This window comes from Leopardus geoffroyi, chromosome C1 (assembly GCF_018350155.1).
Source record: "Leopardus geoffroyi isolate Oge1 chromosome C1, O.geoffroyi_Oge1_pat1.0, whole genome shotgun sequence".
NCBI classification, from domain to species: domain Eukaryota; kingdom Metazoa; phylum Chordata; class Mammalia; order Carnivora; family Felidae; genus Leopardus; species Leopardus geoffroyi.
This window is the reverse complement of record NC_059328.1, coordinates 215,056,768-215,081,685: the sequence shown is the minus strand read 5'-3', so window position 1 is coordinate 215,081,685 and position 24,918 is coordinate 215,056,768. Positions and strand designations below refer to the sequence as shown.

At 45.3% G+C, this 24,918-nt stretch overlaps 2 protein-coding genes across 8 annotated transcripts in view; one reads left to right on the top strand and one right to left on the bottom strand.

Moving 5' to 3' along the window:
- The window catches only part of NEU2 (neuraminidase 2), a 94,012-nt gene that overhangs the window by 57,104 nt on the left and 11,990 nt on the right, over positions 1-24,918 (bottom strand). For 4 of the 7 annotated variants that reach the window (XM_045481752.1, XM_045481755.1, XM_045481756.1 and 1 more), the window contains one exon: positions 2,759-2,824. The exons of the other annotated variants lie outside the window; for them this stretch is intronic. The gene's annotated coding sequence lies outside the window, so the exon portion shown is untranslated. The remainder of the gene's footprint in view (positions 1-2,758; positions 2,825-24,918) is intronic. 7 annotated transcript variants of the gene reach the window in all.
- The window catches only part of NGEF (neuronal guanine nucleotide exchange factor), a 69,200-nt gene continuing 45,731 nt past the window's right edge, over positions 1,450-24,918 (top strand). Inside the window, exons 1-2 of the mRNA XM_045481748.1 lie at positions 1,450-1,731; positions 4,194-4,308. Coding sequence (XP_045337704.1) covers positions 1,461-1,731; positions 4,194-4,308 — 386 coding nt within the window. The 5' untranslated portion in view covers positions 1,450-1,460. The remainder of the gene's footprint in view (positions 1,732-4,193; positions 4,309-24,918) is intronic.

Genomic DNA, 24,918 nt, shown 5'->3' with positions numbered 1-24,918 from the left:
GTCTTAGTGCTCTCTGACCTCTAACCCCTTAACACGCGTTTCGCTTGGCTGATTATTTATGGGCAGGGTCATTAATCAAACATCCTCAGACTTGCAGGCAGGTAGGAAAGGAGGCAACATCCCAGGACAAACCTCCTGTATCTGTGTCATTAGGCAAAAAAAAAAAAAAAAAAAAAAAAAAAAAAAGATTTAAAAAGATATGCTCTGCCTGGAGCAAGGGAAGCCACCCTCCTGAATATTCTAAGATCACCTGACCACCTGCCCTGAAAGGGACTTGGACTGAGGTGAGGGGAGGAGAAGGGGGTTGGGAACTAACCCATGAGGAACTTGGAGGGCGGGGCTCGGGGAAGCCGAGCACTAGCGTAAGGGGGGGGGCGGTGGGAAGTGGGGTGCCTCAAGTCCAGGTCCCCGTTCTTTACATTTTACAGAGGAAAACAGAGGCAGAAAAGGCGGCTCTTAAGCTTTCCTGAGTCTCTAAAGTCGTTGACAACGTAATAGAAGTTCTGCACCTGTAATCAAGAAAGATGTACCTGCACATATACTGCCTCTGCATACAATTTAAGGACCACTTAAACCTCCACAGAGTGCATGGGACCCCAGGTTCTGAGCCCTCGGAGGGATGGCAAGCCACAGAGATTGCTAGCGTGCTCTCCTGTCTGCACACCGTCCTAACCGGCACATGCTCCGCTCAAGGATCCACCTGGTCCCCCACCACTCTGAGAGCCCGTACCCTAGAAGGCCCATGTTGGGAAGAAACTGGGGTTTGCCTGGACAGTCCTGGTGTAATCCTATTACACCCCTTTTCCCATGAAGAGGGCCCTGGTTCAGATGATATCCACTATGGTCACCCCAGAGGGAGGGAACCGTTCTGTTACCCAAGTCGGTGGGGTGGGGGAGGGCTTGTCCCCACAGCAGCCATACATCATCCCATCAGAGAGGCCACTAATCCACAACTAGACCTAGCCGCCAGAGGATGGCAAGAGGTTTGTCCTCGCAGGATTCAAGTTTCGCATCCCCGAATTCACTGTTGTGTGACCACTACTCGCTGATGGCCCTTTTGAGTTTCCCCAAGACTTTAGTTTTGAGTCTGTTCATACGTCTTCCCTTTCTTTGCTTTGGTTTCCTGGAGTTCTCCTGTTTTTGCACTCTCTCTCTTGAATGACTCAGAAGATGTTTACTTGAAAGCTAGTTATACAAGCCACTTGAAGCATTTTCCCCAAAGCACATCCTATGAATAGAATAAACAAACTTCAATTCTAAAATGATACTTGAGTGCATCCAAAATTGCAGTGGTTAAACTGTAATTTTCATTGACAAAGACACAGCCACCCAGATATGCAGATTATTCCAAATTTCATCAAATCTGAATGGGAGTGGAAGGCCAGACTCTGAATGGAATATTTAGCCCCGATGACCCTAACTGCAAAGTGTTCCCTTTCTATTCCAAAGTGCTCAAACCGATGGAGGTGGAGAAGATATCTGAAGGTTTGAAAAAGCCCTGGAAGAAACTGATGAGTGGTCCTCGGGAGACTGATGATGAACGGGCCAAGGTGAGACCCGACGTGGCCTCAGAAGAGGCAATGCCCCACGCCCTGGACCGAGAGACACAAGACACAGAAGCCCACGGCTTCATCCGAATTCAGAGAAACTCCATCTTCAATCGCTCCATGAGACGCAGAAGCAAAGGCAAAGCCAGAGACGCTCCTGAACAGAACACCCGCCACCTGGCAGGTGAGTACCATGGGCCGCTGGCGCAGCTGTCCCTTGACACGCAGGTGAAGCCATCAGGGCTGAAAGGCCCTGATGAAAATAAAGAAGAATAAGAGGCCTTGCAACCTAGCAAGGACAGGTCCATTAAAAGAAACATTTTGAAGTTGTTACCTAAAGAATTCAAATTCCCCCAAGATGATGATGAGGGTCCTTCAGGAGAAAGTGTTGACCCAAACTGTAAGATAAGACTGGTTTCTATCGAAAAGAGACAGCTTGCTCTAGGACTCAACAGAACACCCAGATGTGCATGCATCCCAGCAGGGAGGCTTGGAGCTGTCCGCATTTGGGTGCATCTGGGGACAGGAGTTTCCTGAGTGGTGACATCTCCCCCTTGTTCTCTCACTGGTGCTGCGACGGCCAGAGCTCCTGCTGTCCTGAGAATATCTGAGATGAATACCTCGGGAATAGCTTTGCAGCTGGATCCCTTAATCTTTTAACCCAGCTCCTAGTATATCTGCCCGAAGTATATTTTATCTGCCCGAAGTGTATTTCTTGAGCAGAATGAAGCTCAGAAACTTTTACAGACGGGGGAGTTGTCAGAGCTACGACTGAAATACTATATTCGTGGAAGCTGGGTGAATGGTACATTACATTACTCTCTTGACTTTCGTGTGTGTTCGAAAATCTTAATAAATTAAAAGTTAGAAACACACCCACATGCAAAGGAAATTAGAGTCTCTGCCCTTGAGGGACCCACAATATTGTGATGATGTCATTCTACTGCAAGTGACGCATCAAAGTTTACAAGAGAGGTAACGGCAAAAAACGAGACCCTTCTGGTGGGGTCAGGAAAGATTCCTCAAAGAAGATGATATTTTAGACGAGTCATGAAGGGTGCATAAGGACATGGCCAGAGAGAGAACAGGAGCTAACTTGGCTGAGCACTTGTAGGAACTCAGTGCTAAGGGTGCCCTTACTATACCCATTTCACAGATTAAAAAAAAAAACAAAACAAAACCCTGAAGCAAACAGAAATTGCGTCACTTACCCTAAATCACACAGCTAGTGAGTGGCCGGGCTTGAACTGGAGTTTAGATCCTTCTAGTCCCAAAGCCTGTGCATGGAGAGAAGGGGTTAGGGTGGCTCTCTCTAACAGAAATATAATGCAAGCCACATACATCATTTAAAATTTTCCAGGGGCCACATTTAAAAAGGAAAAAGAAATGGCTAATATTCATTTTAACATGTTAGTGAACACAATGCATCCAAAATATTATTGTTCTATCATGTAGTCAATAATCAATATAAAAAATTTGTAATAAGACATTTTGCATTTTTTTTGCACCCAGTCTTTAAAATCTGTTGAGTATTTTATACTTACGGCCCCTCTCAATTTGCATGCTCAGTTTTCACTGGAAATATTTGATCTGGATTTAGCTTTCATAAAATGTACAGTCAGAAAAAGATCTACATATCCAGATTGTTCCAAATATCCTTAAAAGTTTTCCAATAACTGAACTGAGTATCAGTTTTTACATCTCAATTTAAACTAATTTAAGTTTTAAAAAAATGAAGAATTTACTTCCTGGGTCACACCAGCCACGTTTCAAATGCTTAACGGCCACACGTGGCTGACAGTGGCCCAGGGATGGCACAGGGTTAGAGCACGGCAAGCAGACAGGAAAGCAGATACAGCTGCCCAAGGCCAGGGGCCGGGGGTCTTCCTGAGCAGAAGCAAAGGCGAGTATCTGAGATGAGGCTGGAGAGGGGACCCAGGTCAGGGGGGAAAGAGTTTGTGGCTTCTCAAGCCCAGTCGGGAACCCTGACGCCCATGTAGACTAGAACAGGGTCACGTCACTTCTTGCCATCCTCAGAGCTGCCGTTTGTGTCCAGACCATAAGGTTTTCATCAGACTCAGAGTTGTATGTTTAAAATGACGCCCTGTTTCCCCTCCCTGCAGTTAACTCCTCAGACAGCCCAGAGCTTTCTGACCCAGAGTCCAAGGAGAAAATGCTCCCCCTGCTCTCGCTGGGGGGAGCGCACAATATCGGTTAGCACTTGCGAAGTCACGTGTTAAAAGATTGACACGTTGCAAATGCTTTTTGTTCGGTAGAGACAGTAACACCAATGGTTCTGGTTTTACTGCCCTCTCAGACATTAACCAGGTTTGTATCTAAGTTTGCAATCCCATTTCCAATATTCTTTTTTCCACTGAGTGCATCTGCACGTGTGTGTGTGTGTGTGTGTGTGTGTACATGCATGTGAAGTTTCTTGCATCATAATTATAATTTTTGTAGAGATGGCGTGCCAGGTCACCAAATACGTGCAAGCCGTGGCAAATTCCCCTCCAGGGGCGTGACCGGAAGAAAGCCCTCTTCCCTCCTTCTTCCCTCCTGGGGTGAAGCTGCTACTATGCAGAGAGAATTGCCTGAAAGGGGGAAGATGCACATTTTCTAGCTCTCTGCCTTTCTTAAATGTCACAGGTTCACTGGAAAATGCACAGTCTGTGGATAAGCCCCTGACCGTGAATGTCCCCCAGGGCAGAATGCCTTGGTGGAGAACCCCAGTACAGCCAGACCCAGGAGCCAAGAGAACAAGGTAAGAGAGGGGAAATCAGAGGAGGGGCCAGTTCATGACAAGATGTATCAGGACCGGTTGGTGCAAAGTATGGACAGCTGCAAGGATATCTTATGTTTTTTTTTTTTTTTAAGTAATTTTTATTTGCCTGTGTTAAAAAAAAAAATAACCCATTGTTACTCTTCCATCATAAAACTGGGATATTGTAGACATTACTGATTTTTCGAGAAAAGGAAAATCCCTGTGTGGTGCCACCACCCAGAGACGCTTTAATATGTTGTATCTGTTGCGAGGTGCTTTTTCCTGTATGTTTTATGCCTATTTTCTCTTCATAAAGTAGGATCTTACTATATATCCTGTCTTCAAACCTACTTAATAGTGTATCACAAACCCTTCTGCATGTTACTAAATATTTTTCTACACAATTATTCAATGGCTATAAAGTAATCTACAGTATGATAGGATTATAATTCATTAATCATGTCATGGTTGTTGGATGTTTGGGTATTGTAGCAGCTAGGACTAAATTTAGCTGCTTGTAACCAAAAAACACAGCTTAGAATGACCGAGATCTATTTGACTCTTGAGTGAAAGAAGCCTGGGGGGTTGTGACAGCAACTACTTCATGCCTTCAGCTATCAAGGTGGCTGCCAGAGCTCCGGCCATCACAGCCATAGTTCAGATGGCAGAAAGAAGAAAAGCAGAGGGTGCTGGGGACTCGTGGTGGCCTACTCTGTTCTCCTCTTATGGAGCTTCCCTGAAGCCCACTCAACTACTGGTGCTTACATCTCATTGGCCCAAACTGACTGGGTCACACGGCCACCTCCATTTGTGTGCCAGGAAAGCCGGGAAATGTATCTCTTTCAAACCAGGTCTGTTTCCACCTCCAGAAATTGGCTCCATACCAAGGAATAAAAGAGAATGGATACGGGGGAGGCAACGGCAATCTCTGACCCAAGGGAGTTCCAATTTTTTGCTGGTCTATAAGCCACACTATGAGAAATATCGTTGTGGCAAAATCCTGACACCCATTCCTCCTTATTTCCTTAAGTTCTTAGAAACTTCGCACCACAAATCCCTGGTTACAGGGAAGGCGTGTTCCCATATTTGTACTGGGGAAGTACGGGATAGACATCCTGTCGCAGAAACAGGTGGCAGGCATTCTTTTGCTCCCTGACACGGCTTTGACCACAGGCCCCTGATTATACGTATAATTTAATCATTTAAATACATAACTTAATAAAAAATATACATACGGACCTATTTCACTTACATGTAATTATATAATAAAGGCAGCTGACTCCTGTTGCCTCTGTTCTGGCTTGAGAGCCAAAGAACGACACCGTAAATATCTTCCCACCCACACAGGACGCTCAAGAGATGGTGGGGGAAGTCACTCTTAGCTCATCCCTCTTGTCCAGGGGTCAGCAGGAGTGACAGTACAAATATTTCACAAGCAGGGCCCAACTGCTGTCCCAGGGGGGCAGCGGAAAGACCCTGGGAGTAGGGAAAAGGGAAAGGACTCAGGACATGGCTATTTCCCAAGCAGCACACAAACGTTTCCATATTTTCACAATCAATAAAAAAGAGGGTGAGGCTAAGGAGACTGGTTACCAGGCTTTGTTTTTGCTGGGGGATAATTGTCAGAGTTCTGGGGGCTGCCCACACCTTCCCACGGGGGTTCCCCCTTATAGTTGCTGGGGCTCCCTGGAGAGACAGAGCCAGCAGGATGTGGAGAGAGAGGGTGGGGGAACGTTCCATGTAAGGAACTGGTTCACAGTTGTGGAGGCTTGATGAGTGCAGAATCCGCTCGGTGAGTCTGGGGCCGGAGACTCAGGGAAGAGCCACAGTCGGAGTCCAGAGGAAGCCCGCCGCACAATTCCTTTTTGCCCTGTGAGGTTACTTAGTCCTTGTTCTGTTAAGACCTTCAACTGTTTAGATGAGGCCCACCCACATTATGGAGGATAAACTGCTTTGCTCAAAGTCCACTGACTTAAGTGTTAATCTCAAAAAACATCTTCACAGAAACACCCAGAATGATATTTGACCAAATATCTCGGCACCATGGCCCAGCCAAGTTGACACCTGAAATCAACCATCATATCCCCCATTTTCACCCTAGTGAGGGGGGTTTCAAGAGATCTCTGTAAACGGGGGGTGGGGGGGGGCGGTGTGGAACACAAGGACCAGAACCTGGTTTGCTCCTGGAAACATCTAGAGATGAGCTGGCTGACGGCCTCATGGGAGGGGTGGGGAGAGGGCAGAGCAGGGAGTGAGGGGCATCTACCCCAAAGGCAAGGCAGGGGCACATGTTTTCTTGGAGCCAAGTATAGATCTCAAGGGAGGGGACCAGCCATGAATCACTTTGAAAAGGACTCCACCCAACACGGCTTCCTGCTAGGGGCCAGGTGGATCTTGGCAGAAAGCAGCCGAAAGTGGCCGGCTCGAGAGCTTTGCACCCGCCAAAGAACCATGGCCAGAGACCCCCAGTGAGCTATCTCCAAGGAGCTCCCCACAAGTGCCCCACTTTGAGGGCCCAAACAGCAGCTGGGGGGGGGGGGTGGGCAGGAGATGACAGGGCAGGAAGCAGAAGCTTCCCAGCTGTGGCCGGCACTGGGAGAAGAGAGGCGTCCAGAAATAACGTTGGGGTGCACTTTTGAACACCTAGGGAAAGAGAGCATTTGTTGGTAACCCAAGAGTGACCAGAAGAGCTTTGCACGTGGTCTGCCTGAGCAGATGGAATTGGGGATGGAGAGGAAGCCTGGGGACCCTTCTCGTTTGCACCCTCCCCAGTCCAGGGGGTCCCTGCGCATACCTCTGTCTTGTGACCTAGTGAGGACGGAGGTTCTGGAGAGCTTATGTAGGTGAATCTCAGGATCCCCACTGTGAGATTTGTTTCTATTATGTTCTCTGAACTAGATATCTGCGGCAGGGTAAGTCACAATGTATCCGCTATGGAAAAGTTTTCTAGAGGAAAACCTCCTGATGGGCCATCGGGCTCCCAGGGCTTAAGCTATTGCTTTTTTTTTTTTTTTTTTTAAGTTTTTATTATTGATTTCTGAGAGAGACAGAGTGCGAGTGCGGGAGGGGCTGAGAGAGAGGGAGACACAGAATCCAAAACAGGCTCCAGGCTCCCAGCTGTCTGCACAGAGCCTGACCTGGGGCTTGAACCCACGAACCGTGAGATCATGACCTGAGCCGAAGTCGGACGCTTAACCGACTGAGCCACCCAGGGCCCCAAGCTATTGCTTTTAAAGGTAAAAACCAAAATGTAAGTTTCTCCTGGGAAATGTTACCCTTTGACGGTCAAGAAGCTACCACATCAGGATGCGTTAGATGTGACACGTCTGAGATAACATTTGTGGGTGCCGTGCACGAGGACCATCCATTCTCTTCTATTCCTCTGCTCACGCCTCATTTCACTAGGCACCCCAGCATTTGGAGGCTCGGACCTTTATGTAAAGTAACGTGATCCCTGCTCTGGCCCACATCCTGTGTCCCCACCTTCGCACGCCGTGTCCCTCATTCAGAGTGCCCTGGTTCCATACGTCCAGTTGTCTCTTGCTATGTTTCCACAGACACATTCCCAGGGCCTGTAGCTACCCGTTCCTGCCGGACGCCCTTTTATTCTAAGTTGGGAAAATAACTCTGTCACCTAGATTCATGCATGTAAATGCAGGTTTTGTGATCCAAATTTAACAGAGGACAGAAGAAAACAGAAAAGGAAAGGAAAGAACCTTCCATGGCACAAAGGCTGGAAACAACTGAGGAGGGACTAGAGCGTCGACCTCATGCAGGGCCCCAAATGGTTTCTCCCTCTTTTCTGTAATTGCTACTATAGTTAGTGTCTTCGTAAAGGTAATTTTAAAGGGACTCATTGAAGGAAATTTTACATTACAACAAAACGTGCAAATCTTGGGCACACGGTGTGATGAATGTATTAGTCAGCTCAGTTGCTGTAACAAAATAGCACAGATTGGGTGCTTAAACAGCAGACGTCGATTTTCTCCTCATTCTGGAAATTTGAAGTCCAAGATCAGGGTGCCACTGTGGTCAGACTGTGGGAGGGCTCTCTGCCTGGCTTGCAAACAGCTACTTTCTCATAGGTCCTCGTGTCGTGGACAGAGAGGGAAAGCAAGGTCTCGCCTCTTCCTCTTCATGGGGGCTCCACCCTCATGCCCTCATCTAAACCTAATTCCAAAGGTGCTACCTCCAAATACCATCACGTGGGGGTTAGGGCTCCAACGTGTGAATTTGAGAGGGGTGGGGGACACGATTCAGTCGACAGCAATACATTTTTACATACATATACACCCACTTGACCATTGTTACATAAAAAAATTCAACTGAATGATTGTAAAGGTCTAATTGGCTTTACTAATCCGTTCCTGAATCAGGCAGCACCCCATCCAGCAAGTAGAGGGCAGCTCTGAAGGGCGCTACAATGGGAAGGGTTTTTCAAGGCAAGACAAGAATATCATAACCAGGAAGAAAGGATTATTTCAGGAGAGGTCACCTTCATTTGGGGACAAAAGGGTTTCAGTTGGTGGATTACCTCATCTTCCTTTAGGGGGTGAAGAGGGCCCAGGTGACAGATTATCTTATCCATGCTGATCAAAAACTTCCTGGCTGACCAGGTACAGGCTATAGTCCTGGGGTCTTGAAACTCCCATTAGGTTAAATGTTGAATCTTGGTTTAATGACTTAGGGTCTTAACCTCAGTGGCACCATCTTGGGCCTGTGATTTTCTTTTTAACACCATCAACCAGACCAAGAAACAACATTTCCATTGGCCCATGAGTCTCCCTAAGACTCTTTTTTTTTCTGGTCAATACCTAGCCCTCTCACACATCACCATTTTCTGACCTCCATGACCATTTGCTTAGTTTTGCTGGTTCTTGACCCTCATGGGAATGCGATCGATCGCACGGTGTGCACGCAATGCTGTCTGACTTTCTGAACATATTTTTTCCAGATTCATCAGTGTATCTACATCAGATTGCTCTTTTATTGCTGAGAAGTATCACCACCATTTGTTTACCCGTCTTTATGTTGGATATTTGGATTGTTTCCAGTTTTCGACTATTACGCATAAAGTTGCTGTGAACGTTCTCAGGCACGTCTTTTTGTGAATGCATGTAGTTGTTTCTCTTGGTGTGTGCCCAGGAGTCGAAGTGCTGAGTTTTAGGATAGGTACGTGCTTAACAGTATTAGAAGAGCCAAATAATTTTTCAAAACAGTTGTACTATTCCACACTCCTACCAGCAAGGTATCAAAATACTGGTCACACCAGGTGCTGGCCAACTCTGCACCTGTTCTAATATATTGAAGTTCCTCAATGTGGTTTTAATTTGTATGTTGCTGATGACAAATGATGTTGAATCCCTTTTCGAATACTCATTGGCCATTCACATATCTTCTTTTGTGAAGTTCCTCTTCAAGTCTTTTGTGCATTTTTTTAAATTTTATGTTTTTAATTTTTAGTAATTCTTTATATATCTTGAAGACAAGTCCTTGGTCAAATATAGATAGATATAGATACAGATATAGATATATAGATATAGATATAGATATAGATATAGATATAGATATAGATATAGATATAGGTATAGATATTCTACCAGTCTGGGGCTTCTCTTTTAATATTCTTGTCCTTTAATGATCAGAAATTTTCATCTTGATGAAGACTAATTTATCAATTTTTTCCCTTGCTTTTCCTTTTCCATCCTAAGAGATATTTGACTACTTGGAAGTCATAAAAATATTCTATGTTTTTCTTATAAGAACGTTATACTTTGGGGTGCCTGGGTGGCTCAGTCAGCTGGGGGTCTGACTCTTGATTTTGGCTCAAGTCATGATCTCGTAGTTAGTGGGTTTGAGCCCCACGTCCGGCTCTGCCACTGCTTGGGATTCTCCCTCTCTCTCTGTCTCTCTCTCTCTGTCCCTCCTCCACTCCCTCTCTCTCTCAAAATAAATAAACAAACCTAAAAAAAAAAAAGAGCTTTATACTTTTAGCTTTCCCATTTAGGTCTGTGCTCCATATGCATACAAGTTGCTCTAGAGTCATTTATTTATTTATTTAGTAGATTTTTTTAAATTTTTATTTATTTTTGAGAGAGAGAGAAAGACAGAGTGCGAGCAGGGGAGGAGCAGAGAGCAAGAGGGAGACACAGAATCCGAAGCAGGCTCCAGGCTCTGAGCTGTCAGCACAGAGCCGGATGAGGGGCTCAAACCCACGAACTGTGAGATAATGACCTGAGCCGAAATCAGATGCTTAACTGACTGAGCCACTCAGGCGCCCACCACCGCCCCCCCCCAAAAAAAAAATCCGCTGACTGCAGACATGTGGATCTTTTCTGGACTTTTATTCTGTTTTATTGATCTAAGTGCCTTTCCTTATGCCAATATCACACTGACTTAAATACTGTAGCTTTATACTAAGTCTTAAAATCTGGTAGTGAAAGCTCTCCTACTTTGTTCTTTTTAAAGATTGTCTTGGATATTTTCAGTCCTTTGCATTTCCATATAAATTTTAGAATCAGTTTGTCAATTTCTAAAAAAAAAAAAAAAAATGTCTGCCAGGATTTTGGTTAAGATTGCATCGTCTCTCTATATAAATTTGGATATCACTGACACCTTAATATTAGCACCTTAAATTGTTCAATCTATGAACATGTCCTAACCTTCTGTTTATTTAGATTTTTTTAAAATTAACCCAGCAACCATTTGCAGTTTTTAGCATTGAGGATTTACACATATTTTAATTGCATTGTTCTGAGGATTTTAACGCTTTTGATCCTATTTTAAATGCCAGTGTTTTGTAATTTCATTTTTCAATTGTTCGCTGGTAGTATGTTCAAATACAATTGATTTTTGCATGGCTACCTAGCATCCTGTGACCTTGATACATCACTTATTAGCTCTAATTATTTGTATATTTCTTTGATTTTTCTATGCACACAACACTGCCATCTGTGAATAAAGATGGCTTTAGCTCTTCTTTTCCCCCAAGTTTCATGCCTTCTCCTTGTTTTTTCTTGCTTTATTGCAGTGGCAAAGTCTCCATTACAAGGCTGGATAGACGTGCTGTGAGTAGATATGCCTGTTTTAGGTCCTGGTCAAGAATGCTTTGATTGCAAAGACCAGAAACCTACTTAAACGTGTTCAAGTAGAAGAGGGATATTGAACAACTTAAATTTGTTCAAGTAAAAAAAGGATGCTGGAATCCTGAAGAATCCAAGTATAAAAGATAAAACCCAGCTTTACAGAGATGGAAAAGCTATCAGGAACCAGAGCCACTTTCTGGGTAGAAGGCCACGGAAGGCCACGGCCTCCATTCCTCTCTACTTCTCTCTATGGACTGCTCTGTTCTCCTGCTCTCCCCCAGACCAGCTTCTTCTCACTGCTTATCAGCTGGTGCATGACCCAAAATGGCAGCTATGGACAGTATGACCTTTCAGTTTGGTTCTCCACAGCGAGTGGATACCTCCTTTTGTGTCTCTCAGAGAGAAAAGACTTTCGAAAGAAAAGAATCTGGTTGGCCAAATGTTTATCGCTGGGCCAATCGCTTAAAAGAATAGGAGGTAGGATCAATGGGGCCATTCCCAGGTATCACAGGGAACCATGTTTGGGAGTATCTTGGAGATGTCTGCGAAGGATAGCCAGGCACCCAAAACATACCCAGTGTAGTAGTCTGGGTCTCCTGCACACGAGGCTGCCAAAGGGGACACGAGTAAGGTAAGGAGCCGCAGAATGCAGGTAGGAACAGTAGGGACTGGAGGCGGATTAGAAGACTGAGGTCCTCTGAAACTCAGAGTGGCCCAGGAACCAGTCCTCCAGTTTGCAAGAAGCTTGGACGGTGCTGCTCTGGAGTGTGTGACCTTCTTAGTCAGTGCCTGCCCCCAGAGGTTCTAGAATTGTCCACAACACACCCAAGGGTGTCCTGCAAGTCTTCTTTATAGGCCAATGACAGCAGTGTCACAGGGCTGCTGAGCAAGAGGGAAGCACAATTACTGTAGACAAATGTGCTATAAAGAGGGGTGCAGGAAGGGAACTAACATTTGTTGAGTGCCTTTACGTGCATCATCTCTTTAAATTCTCTTATCACGGGGTGCCTGGGTGGTTCAACCAGATAAGCATCCGACTCCGGCTCGGGTCATGATCTCATGGGTCCATGAGTTGGAGCCCCGTATTGGGCTCTGTGCTGACAGCTCAGAGCCTGGAGCCTGTTTCAGATTCTGTGTCTCCCTCTCTCTGACCCTCCCCAGCTCGTGCTGTGTCTGTCTGTCTGTCTGTCTCTCTCTGTCTCTCTTTCGGTCAAAAATAAATAAATACTAAAACAATTTTAACAAATAAATCCTTATTGTTATCCCCATTTCACAGACAAGAAAGCTAAGACTCAACAAAAGTTGGTAACTAGGTCACCTGTGCACAGCTGGTGAGGCAATTAGACCATGAACCCCGGGCCCCACACGCCATGATCTCTCACTTCCCAGGCTGTCCCAGATGAAAGTCCTGCCAGGATAAACTTGGCTGTAAGAAGGAGGGTGTTCCTATTAACCTCACAGGGGCAGAGTCAGGAGGCACAGGGAGCCTCGTCTGTCTAGTCCACTGCCAGATTGGTCCCCTAGGGGTTCTCTCAAGTCAAAGCATTGCACATTGGGTCTTTACTATAGCTGCAATGTCACAAGTCAGGGTTCTAGTCCCAGAAATCACGTCATATCATAAACTACCAAACTGACAGATAGATAGATAGAACAGAACTCAAACATGAACTTTTATAAATTGACATTTCTACATCAAATGAAGCTACATTATACAATTTCATGTGAACACTTTTTCTGCATGAACTGAGCAGGCTGATGCTTAAAATATTTGTCCACTGATCTTCCAACCAAAAATACCCTTGTCTTTTCTTGGCAGTGCTCTGAGGGAACTGCAGGAGTTCATTATTCCACGGATGGTCAGTCTGCATTAAACACTAGAATCACCCTAGGGCTGACACTCAGGGGGAAGATAGGGGCAGCCTCACTAAGCGCTAACAACTCTGCTGCAGCTGGTTCAGCCAGACCCTCCTGACTATTAAGTACTGTGACCATTATTCCTGGGTCCATTTCCCAAATGGTCATTGCCACCAAATCCTTCATTGTCACCGAAGATTCATGCATGGCACTGTGAGTCTTTGAATGCTGACACAGGGCAAGGAGCAGTTTCCATATCGGAAACTGTACATGTTTCCATGGAAATGTACAAGTTCCAGGCACCATAACCCTGGGGGCAGCTTGTCAGATGTTCATCAGTGCTGGTTTGGGTTGTTCCTAGGAGAGTCTGAGAGTCTTTACAAACTGTAAATGCCTATTTACTGAATAACTGAAACAAATACTGAATCACTTCAGGTCTGGGGCTGCCTCTTTTATTTATTTATTTATTTTTTAATTTTTTTTTTAACGTTTATTTATTGTTGAGACAGAGAGAGACAGAGCATGAATGGGGGAGGGGCAGAGAGAGAGGGAGACACAGAACTGGAAGCAGGCTCCAGGCTCTGAGCCGTCAGCCCAGAGCCCGACGCGGGGCTCGAACTCGCGGACCGCGAGATCGTGACCGGAGCTGAAGTCGGACGCTTAACCGACTGAGCCACCCAGGCGCCCCCGGGGCTGCCTCTTTTATTCAAGGAAACTACTTTCGAGCTTCGCCATTAGTCAGTCATTTGAGACAATACGGGAGCTGAAGAAATGCAGGCTGACTGTAGTCAAGCCTCTACTGATGTATGAGAAACACAGGAAAGAGAAACAGGAACAACATAGTACAGATGCATTCAGCAAAATCCAAACAGGACAAATGACCCAATTTCTCAACAAAGTGCAAGGAGAAAAGAAAGGGATATTAACCAACTGCTCCGTGTAGACCCCATGTGAATCCTGTTTCGGACAAACACTCTGGGAAGGAAAGGTTCAGTGCAATCAGGGAAATATTCTCAATGGGGCTTGCTTCAAAATAATCCCAGGAAGGAGTGGGTAGGAGTAGAGATGCAAGAAAATAAGTCAATCATCCATTGCTGTTGGAGGTGGGCGGTAAGTCCTTAGAGAGTTCCTTAGAGTTTTTGTCTACTTTAGTGTATGTTTGAAATTGCCCGTAATAAAAAGTTTAATTTTTATTAGGGTTAGTTTTTTGAAAGCTGATTTAAAAAAAAAAAAAAAAAGAAAAGAAATAGGCAGGAGCTGAGGTAAAGCAATCCTCCAGTCCTGTCCCACTCCTGCCCATGTGCCCCCTTCCAGAAGGTTGGGCAGAATCATCAGCTCTCACCGCTGGCCATGGTGGCCTGGGGGGCATTCACTGTAGAGTCCTTGCAGGCAGGAAAATGGCAAGTTTTGCTCCCTCCTAAGTACCTAGCACACATCTGACAGACCAGAGGCACTCAATATTTGCAAACGACTAATGAAGACTGATGAATGAATGAATGAATGAATGCATGCATGCATGCAGTTTCCCGGGGCAGAGGTTTGTACCCGGGAACCTGAAGACATGCCTCTGCAGACTGGTCCAGCAGTGGCCCAAGAACGGGCAGATTAAGGTTCTTGCAAAGCCAGGTTACAATGTCACCAGGATGGGAGCACCTGGGTGGCTCAGTCAGTGAAGTGCCTGACTTTGGCTCATGTCATGATCTCCTGGTTCGTGAGTTTGAGCCCCGCATCTGGATCTCTACCCAAAGCACAGAGCCTGCTTCAGATCCTCTGTCCTCCTTTGTCTCTGCCTCTACCCCGCTGGTTCTCTCTCTCCCTCCCTCTCTCTCTCTCTCTCAAAAATAAATAAACTTAAAACAAACAAACAACAACACAAACAACATCACCAGGATGGATAAATACTCCCTGCAGCTTCGGCAAAAAATGCAACATCTCTAGCGCACAGGGATTTGCCTGCCCAGCTGCCTTTTGGAAATAACGCACTTTCCCACCTCCCCCAGCAAGAGAGGAGGCCCAACGCCCTCAACACTAAAAACGCAAATAGAGCTTCATAATTAATTTCCTCTCTGGCTTCCCCCCACCCGGGCACTGGCTGAGGCCCCCCGGATTGCCCACCCAGTCAGTCTGTGGACCATAAACAAAAGACAGGAAAGCATTCAGAGGATCTCAGGCCACTTGGACATGGTGACGGAAGAGGTCTGAATTTTCGATCTCTGAAATTGTTTCTATTTTTACACCGTCTCAGAACAAATATAACTGTGACTTATGTTTCACAGTTTATGCAGCTAATTTCATATACTTCTGACAGCTATATCTTATTTTCAGCCGTTCTAAACTTTTTCCCCATTGGGAAGTTGAAGTTGCATATTCCCTACTTCCCCACAAGGCCTCCTTGACGTGGGCTGGGGGACAAGTGGCCCTGGGTGGGGGCGGGGTTCGAGATGGGCGTGGTCCTCCCACTCCGGCCCCGCCCTCTTTCCCCGCCCCACCCAGAAGTGACAGGCTCAGGAACCAGCCAGCAGCTCAGATCTTAAGGGGTCATGTGGACAGTTTCTTGGCCTTGCTGACCCCCTTAACTTTTAAAATAACAGTAATAATGGCCTTTGGGCTAGGCTTGGAGCATGGATTTTACCCACTCATAATTACATCTTCAGGGTTTTAAACTACTGACACCTTCCCACTTGTTAAATGGTCCACTGGGGTTAATTTTGCCTAATTTTGGTGATTCTGGTCCATCTCAGCTGTCATTCTTTTCATTTTTAAACTTCCTTACTTTGCCCTTTTATCTTCCTTCTAATTTTCTATTTTAATCACATTTTAAATGTTTTCCTTTAGTGTTTTACTTTTATAATGATTACCACTATTAAAATTCATGGCTTCTGAATTTTATGAATTTTAATGTCAAATCCCTTCTTTTCCTTTTATTTTACTTGTATCTTACCATTTACATTCCCTAAGCTTCTGGGGTTTTGTTGGCTTTAACTTATTGTTTTATTTCTGATTTCTTTTTAACTATAATCCTTCATATGACCTTTTATTTTGTTTGCTTGACTGTTTATAACATTAACTTTTCAGCAACCTAATTTTGGTTCTTAAATTATTTTCTTGGTTCTCTCTACTCTTCATGCATAATGTTAATTATCCTGTTTGGTTTTTTTTTTTTTTTTTTTTTTATTAGTCATGGTCTTGTATCTTACTGATTGTGTTTTTTCCCAAATTCTTTTGAATTCTTGATTTGAAAATGTTTGTACCTTACGGGCTGGCTCTGGGGAGGATGTGGAAGCCTGGGTAGGGGACCTAGGAAGCCTGTCTCCCTAGGCCTCAAGACCTGACTTCGCTGACCTTCGGAGGCCCAAGAGGGTCCCCATACAGGCAAGAGATCAGAGGAGCTCAGAGCAGAATTTGAGTCCTGGGTCACCTCACATCAGCATGTGGCTTTGGGTAAATAGATCCTCCCTCTCCCCACACCTCAGTCACCTCCTACTATAAAGGAGAAGAGCTGAGTGTGAACGCAGAAGTACACAGACAGGACAGGCCAAGTGTGCAAGCACGTGGAAAACTGCCCCCCTGTACCCGGGACAGGTCACAGAAGAACAGACAGTGTGGTTTCATTTTTGCAAAATTCAAAACTCTGCCAAACTAAACAAGGTAGTCTGCCCAAAATGCAAAACCTGAATCTAATCACAGAAAACATCAGGAAAGTCCAAATCAAGAAACGTTCTACAAAAGAATTGGCCTGAAATCTTTGTTAAGTGTCAAGGTGAAACGAATTGAACAAAGACTTCCAGACTGAAAAAACCCAAAGAGGCCAGACACCTGAATGCAACGAGTGACCCTGGATTGGGTCTTTTTGCTCTAAAGGACATTATTGGGACAATAGACAAAATTTGAATGGTCTCCCCATCGGTTCAGGAAAAGTACTCAAAAAAAAGTTATTTGTATTATACACTTGGCCTTTGAAAGATATGGATAGGGGTCAGGGGCACTGACCTCCACGCAGTCAAAACTTCACGTCTAACTTCTGACTCCCCCACAAAATTAACTACTAGTAGCCTACTATTGGTCTGAATCCCCAGTGATAACATAAACAGTTGATTAACGTATTTTGTATGTGTACTATACCCTGTATTCTTATAATAACGTGGACTAGAGAAAAGAAAATGTTACTAAGAAAACTCATAAAAGAAAATACACTTACATTATTATCCCGTGTAAAAAAAAATGCACATACAAGTGGACCTACACGGTTCAAACTCATGTTCAAGGATCAGCTGTACTTATAATTTTCTAGATCCTTTCAAAATATAAAAAAGATAATCGTTTAAATGTCTTGAGGGAAAATAAAAGACCACAGGGCTCTCCATCTAGACTCCCCAGCTCGACTCTTTGTCCATCGTTAACAAGGCAAGTTACTTAGTCATTCTTTCCCTTAGTTGACTCATCTTTAAATTGGAGATAATAATAATGCTTAACTCATTATACGTGCTATGAAGGAAACAATAAGTTAATATCTACAGAGCGCCGAGAACAATGATTGTTACGCAACATGGGTGTTACCTGTTATTACGTCTCACTCATTTGTACGTGCTGCACTCTACCCCTCCCCCAGCCCCGCCATGTTGCCTGCAGAATTCTGCTCATACTTCAGGCCTCGGCCTCTTCCAGAACGCCTCCCCTAACCTACCGCCCCTCCCTCGAACTCCCTGCTTCAGGCTGCATTAGAAACTCCTCTCCTGAGCTCTCATAGCACCATGTAATACCCCCATCATATATCCTAATTTATGATTTCCCCACGACTTATTTGTCTATTAGATTAGATGATGACTAGTTCCAGGGCTGGGCTGGTATCTTTATTCACTGTCATACCCCAGGCTTAAGACAGCCGAATAAACAAATGAATGAATGACCTAGAGTCGTGCCTCCCCTGTCAGAGAGTACAAATGAAGTACCCACTTTTAAGTCATGGATGTTATTCTAGGGAGGACCCAATTCTAGGGAGCACCATGCACATTTTCAGCTATGTAAAAGGTAGCCTGGAGTTGAGCAGTGCACAGCCTGAGCTACTGTGCACCCCAGCCCTGACCACAAATGAACAGTTGCCTTCATAGATGATCTGTTCTGTTATCCATATATCAATAGGATGAATGTATTATTTTTGTAGTTAGCTGCTCTAGAACAAAAATCATTCGTTTTGGTAGATGTTTCATACATGCAGAGTGTAGAGATCCATTCATTTATATGTTCATTTCATGAGTATTTACTGAGCACCTTCACTCTTCTGAGTGCTGATTTCTATCAGAAAACTCTTTATTTGGTGACTCAGGGGGATGTTTAGCAACCACTTCCCACAGAAGCTTCCCGGAAGACTCCAGTGTCCTAAAACCCACGGTCCAGGGGCCCACTGTTGGGCCTTAGTTGTGTAGCTCTGATGCATTGTTGCTTGGAAAGGCTTCCAGGCCTCAATTCCCTTAGTCATGCTCCATGGAGGAAACTGTGGCCTTGACTGCGTATGTCCTGGAGCAAGCCCAGAGCTGCTCTTCTAGGGAAGACAATGGCTCTGGGCAGATCATCCCCAGCAGGGGACAGGGATACTGAGGATTTTGTCCCACTTCCTAATTTTCACGAAAGGATATATGTCAGCCGTCCTCTGGACTTATTTATTCATTCATCCGTTTTGAGCATAGCGGTTGTGTAGGAGTAGCTGTCTCAAATTTAAATGATCAATATCCGGGGGCACCTGGGTGACCCAGTCAGCGAAGCGTCCAACTTTGCTTAAGCGTCCATGATCTCGTGGTTCACGAGTTTGAGCCTCACATTGGGCTCTGTGCTGACAGTTCAGAGCCCGGAGCCTGCTCCGGATTCTGTCTCCCTCTCTTTCTGCCCCTCCCCCTCTCATTCTCTCCCTCTCTCAAAAATAAAACATTAAAAAACAATTTTAATAAATAAGTAATCAATATCCAGAGGCAGATACATCAACCCCTTTACAAAGATAGGTTAATCAAAGCAATTAATTGTGTTTCTAAGACTTTCCAGCAAAAAAGATGCCCAAGTAAAAAAACGCAAACTCCCAAAATGTTATTTGGCAAATAAGACTATTTCTTATAATCTATAATCAGAAGAACATAGTAATCACTGTGAGAGTAATCAATATCTCCATTGAAAGGGTACTAGATGCTCTGATAGATCATCTCCCAAAAGTCCTAGAACTCCCCTGCTGATGGACAAAGAGGCGTTCAAGACAACAGAGTGAATGCCATTGACCAAAAACATGTCTGAAATTTGGAAGATTAACCCTACCCACAGCGTTGTGAGAAACACATGAAAAAAAAAATGCGTGGAAAACACGCAAAACAGCGCTTGCCACACAGTAGGTGCTTGGTAAATAAATGTTTGTTGGGGCGGGAAGAGCTTGAGTTTCCTCTGCAATTCTCACGTTAGCCTGATTCCCAGGTAGCGTCCTTGGACTTCCCGTTCATGTTTCCAGGGTTCAGTAGCTTTACTCAGCTTTATTGTTCAAGATCTGCCTTAACCACCGCACAGCGTGTGCACCTCCCAGGTCCTTGTCTGAGGCTCGAGCCCCGTCCTGTCTCAACAGAGCCCTTCGAGGGTGCGGGGCAAGGCCTCACTCGGGATGAAGAGACACCTGGCATTTTGATCATCCGGGCTTTACCCCTGGGCTGCACCAGGCCCTCACCCACAGGCATCGGTGCTGGGACTTGATGATTTTATGCTCTCCTTCCACCCTTCAGCTCTGCAGCCAAACCTCCACGGACACTTTTTTCCATATCATGCCTCTGGCTTACTTTAAGGGAGGCTATAAAAAAGCTGCTGCTCAAAACTTCCTGTTACACTGACTTTAGCAATACCAGCCTTCGTACAGTATGAGAATCCACGGCCGCAATAATTTGTTCTGCCCAGAAATGATACACTGGGGTTTCCACTGCACTTAGGGAAGTGGAAGGAGTGGGGTGCAGGCTACAGAGACAGAAAAGACCAAGCGAATGAGCAATGGGGCCCTGGGCACCCCGTTGGTAGGCCCGCCCTGAGAGGGAGTGTCCGATCTCCCCGTTTCCTTTCTTCTCTCTGACAAGGGTAATTGGTGCTGTCGGCCTCTTAAATCCCGACACTGCCAGTCATGCACCTCTAAAACCTCCAAATTAAGATCTTGACTCTGTGCAGTAGAATAATAATCGTAAGCTCCGCTTGGGCCAAGTTTAATTATTATGCCAGGAGTCAGATCTTCCCCAGGTTGCAAAGTCACATGTCTGCCAAGAGAAGGCTGTCACCCTTGGGGGACAGAGAGCTAAGAACCTGTGTGTGAGCAAAAGAAATGAGACGGCTGGACGGGGGGGGGTCAAGGGAGCAGAGCGAATCACAAGGGGCTCGTTTTATACAAAAAGTCTGCTCCACCTGAAGGGCCACAGGAAGTGCCTGGGATGATGACCCACGACCTATGGAAAACCCAGCACTGCCGGCCCACCAGAGAGGCAGAAAGGACCCAGCGTCTCGGTCCACTTTGGAGTTGCTGCTTTGGCGAGCGTCAAACTCAAAAAACGGGGGCAGCAACACTAGTTGTCCTAGAACTTTACTGGCAAAAAGCTGAAGGAGGGTGTGGGAACCCACCTCCAAGATGGCCCCCAAGGACCTCAGCACCCAGTATTCACACCCTCCCACTGAGTGCGGCCTGGACGTCATGGCCATTTTTAACTGACGGGCAGACATAATGGTTGTGAATGGAAGTCAAGGTCACAAAGGGCAGGGAGCATCTGTCTCTCCCTCTCAGGGCTCACTCACTCTGGGGAGGCCAGATTCCATGTGGTGAGGACACGTAGCAGGCAGCCCAAGGAAAAGTCCATGTGGCGAGAAACTGAGGCTTCCGGCCAACAGCACATGGATGAGCTTGAAAGGGGAGCCTCCAGACCTGGCCGGCAGCTGGACCGCAGCCTCGTGGGAGACCCCGAGCCAGAGCCACAGGCTTCCTGACCCTCAGAAGCTACATGAGAGAATGAACGTTGCTGTAAGCTGCAAAGTCCTGGGGCCGCTTGTTACCCAGCAGTAGATAACCGCTTTATCGGGAACATTCTAAAACCTGGGAGAGAAGGTGAATTCGACGTAAACACATCAGATGCTGGCAGAAATCTCAGCATCAAGTCCTTCTAAGTCCACCTGACTCTCTCCTGTTCCCCATGCCTGAGGGTTGCCCTGTCCCCCAACACACACACATGCCATACAGCCCTTAGCAATGACTGTTGCCAAAGTATAAAATTCCATCTTCCTTGTCACAATGGGGACAAACCCCAAGGGGCAGTTATGCTCTGGAGCCCCTGTGGGGCAGCTGGGACCAGGGCTCTGCCTGAAAGCACTTCCTTGCTTGGCACTGTCCTCTCCCTGGTTTGCTTCCCCTCTCCCCTGCACTTTCCCCGGAGCTCTTCCTTAATGAATCATCTGCACCAGTCTTTCCCTCCAGGGAACCTGACCTAAGATACCCCATGTGAAAAATGAACATTAAAAACATCACATCTTACTGGGGCACCCGGGTGGCTCAGTCAGTTAAGCATCTGACTCTTTTGGCTTAGGTGATGATCTCAGAGTTCTGAGATCCAGCCTTGAGTTGGGCTCCACACTAAGCAGGGAGCCTGCTTAAGAGTCCCTCTCTTTTCCTCTCTCCACCCTTCCCCTGCTCACTCTCACTTTCTCTAAAAAATAAACATAATTAATTTTTAAAAATCACATCTTACTGAAATTTCCCCTTAAGGTTATCAAAGTCTTTTAAAAAAATTTTTTTTAATTTTTTTTTAACGTTTATTTATTTTTGAGACAGAGAGAGACAGAGCATGAACGGGGGAGGGTCAGAGAGAGGGAGACACAGAATCCGAAACAGGCTTCAAGCTGTCAGCACAGAGCCTGACGCGGGGCTCAAACTCACGGACTGCGAGATCGTGACCTGAGCCGAAGTCGGCCGTTCAACCGACTGAGCCACCCAGGCGCCCCGAGGTTATCAGATTCTTAAAGACATTCTTCCATTCCCATAATTCATTTAGATAGCTTTTAAACAAAGAAACTGTAAGTTCACAGCTTTAAATACAGTAAAACCCTGGATTGCGAGTAACTCGTTCTGCGAGCGTCCCACAAGACGAGCAAACGTCTCCGATAAATTTTAACTTGATAAACAAGCGATGTCTTGCAACACAAGTAGTACGTGATGTCAAACATCACATGATCACAACTGAGTCAATAGTTCTTAAAATTCGCTTTGATATACGAGTGCTTTGGATTACAAGCATGTTTCCGGAATGAATTATGCTCACAAACCAAGGTTTTACTTGGATGTAATTTACCCAGAAGTTTTCCAAAAATTATTTACTAGGCCTTTATTATGTGAAAGACAATAAAACAAATCCTTCAGAGACTACAAAGATGAAATAACGTGTCCTCAAAAGAGGAGTCTCTTCAGAAAGCGTCGGTGTAACCTTATCGGTATTTTCTTGTGCGATGTTTTGGGATTTCCACGTAACGATCATTCAAGTCAGCAACAGCCAGCCGCACACACGTTGGGTGCCACAGTGGGTGCTGAGGCCCGACTGTCTACAAGGGCTTTGTGGGCAGTGGATCCTCAACAGTCACTTGTGGAATAAATAAATTACTAAACAGTTGGCAGTTGACATAAATTTGTCAGCTGTTCTGCCTTGCATTTTTTTTTCGAAAGCATGTGGTGAAATCTATCATATGTTAGTGAGAAAAAGACTGACCCGGCAGACAAGGCGAGTCTGGTTTTGATGGTGACAGGTTCAGATCCAACTGTCTCAGACAGAGGAAGAGGGAAAGGCAGTGGCCAGGGGATCTCCTGCAGGTGACCAGATGTCTCAGCAACTAGTCAGGACTGAAGAGTCTCCCCTGAGCCTCACCCCTTACAGATTTCTTCTATAAAATCATGACACGACTGTCTTGCCTGCCCAAAGGCAGGTGCTGGCCCAAAAGACATGGTGAGGTTCCTCTCTGCCCTCCAGACCCTCATCTCCAGGCCCAGCACCCCTGCCCACATTCCAGGAGGAGAGAAGAACCAGGACTCCTGGGGGGGCCAAGGAGGGTGGCTACAGGGCTCACCCCACCACCCTCCACTCAACATCCTCTGATTCTTGATCTTTCCTACAAAATGAGCCAGTTCTGTTTTTTTTTTTTTTTTTTTTTAAAGCTCATATAAGCAACATGGCACACTGTATTTAAAATCAGTTAGGCAAGGGGCACTTGGGTGGCTCAGTTGGTTAAGCGTCCGACTTCAGCTCAGATCACGATCTCGTGGCCTGTGAGCTCGAGCCCTGTGTTGGGTTCTGTGCTGGCAGCTCAGAGCCTGGAGCCTGCTTCAGATTCTGTGTCTCCCTCTCACTGCCCCTTCCCTGCCTGTGCTCTCTCTCTGTCTCAAAAATAAATAAAAAACATTAAAAAAAATTTTTTTTAATCAGTTAGGCAAGCACGCACATCCTAAATTTAAACCAAGCATTGGGGTGCCTGGGTGGCTCAGTCGGTTAAGCTTTGGACCCTTGACTTCAGCTCAGATAATGATCTCACGGTTCATGAGTTTGAGCCCTGAGTCAGGCTCTGTCCCAACAGTGCAGAGCCTGCCTGGGATTCTCTCTCTTTCTCCCTCTCTCTCACTGCCGATCATTCTCCTTCTCTCTAAATAAGTAAATAAATAAATAAACTTAAAAAAAGAAAAACAAGCCAAAGACATGAAAAGAATATTCACAAAAGAACTAGGCAAAACAATCAAAAAACCAAAAACAACAAACAAAAAAAAATTTTTATTAGTAAAGAAAGAAATGTAAAATAGAACAATATATCATTTTTCATGTATCAAATTGGTGAATTGTTTAAAATTCTAATACTGGGTCACCTGGGTGGCTCAGTTGGTTTAAGCGTCTGACTTTGGCTCAGGTCATGATCTCACTGCTCGGGGGTTTGAGCCCCATGTTGGGCTCTGTGCTGACAGCTTAAAGCCTAGAGCCTCCTTTGGATTCTGTGTCTCCCTCTCTCTCTTCCCTCCCCCCCACTCATGCTGTCTCTCTCTCACTTTCTCTGTCTCTCTCAAAAATGAATAAACGTTTAAAAAAATTTTTTTAATTCTAATACTATTAGAAAGAATGCAGAGAGAGATACTAGTTGGGCATAAAGCAGTAAAACCTTTCGTAATTTCATAATATATGTGAAAAGCAGAAAAATGCTCTTAATCTTTGACCAAAAGTCTATCCTGAAAAAAATCATCAGACATCAGACAAAGACGTTTATCACTGAGTTATTTACACTTCATTTCATCAGATGGGTGTTTACTGGGCATTTACTATGATCCAGGCTTTGCTCTAGGTACACGGGGTTAATATACCATGGGTCTTGGCACCCCAGAGCCCCCAAGTCCGGCAAGGTGACTGGCAAATTCCATTTCACTCCCTTGGTCTTTATACCATCCTGAACTCAATATTCTATACCTTACACCTGACTACATTTAAACTTGATCATTAATACGTTTCTTTAAAACAAATGTGCTATTTCTCTTAATATTCTTTCCTTTCTCCCAACTTTTATAAAGAAAAAATGAAACATACAGAATAAATGAGAGAATAATACAATGACCTCCTACACACCCTCAGCCTAGATTCAAAAAACTAGCACCCTGCGT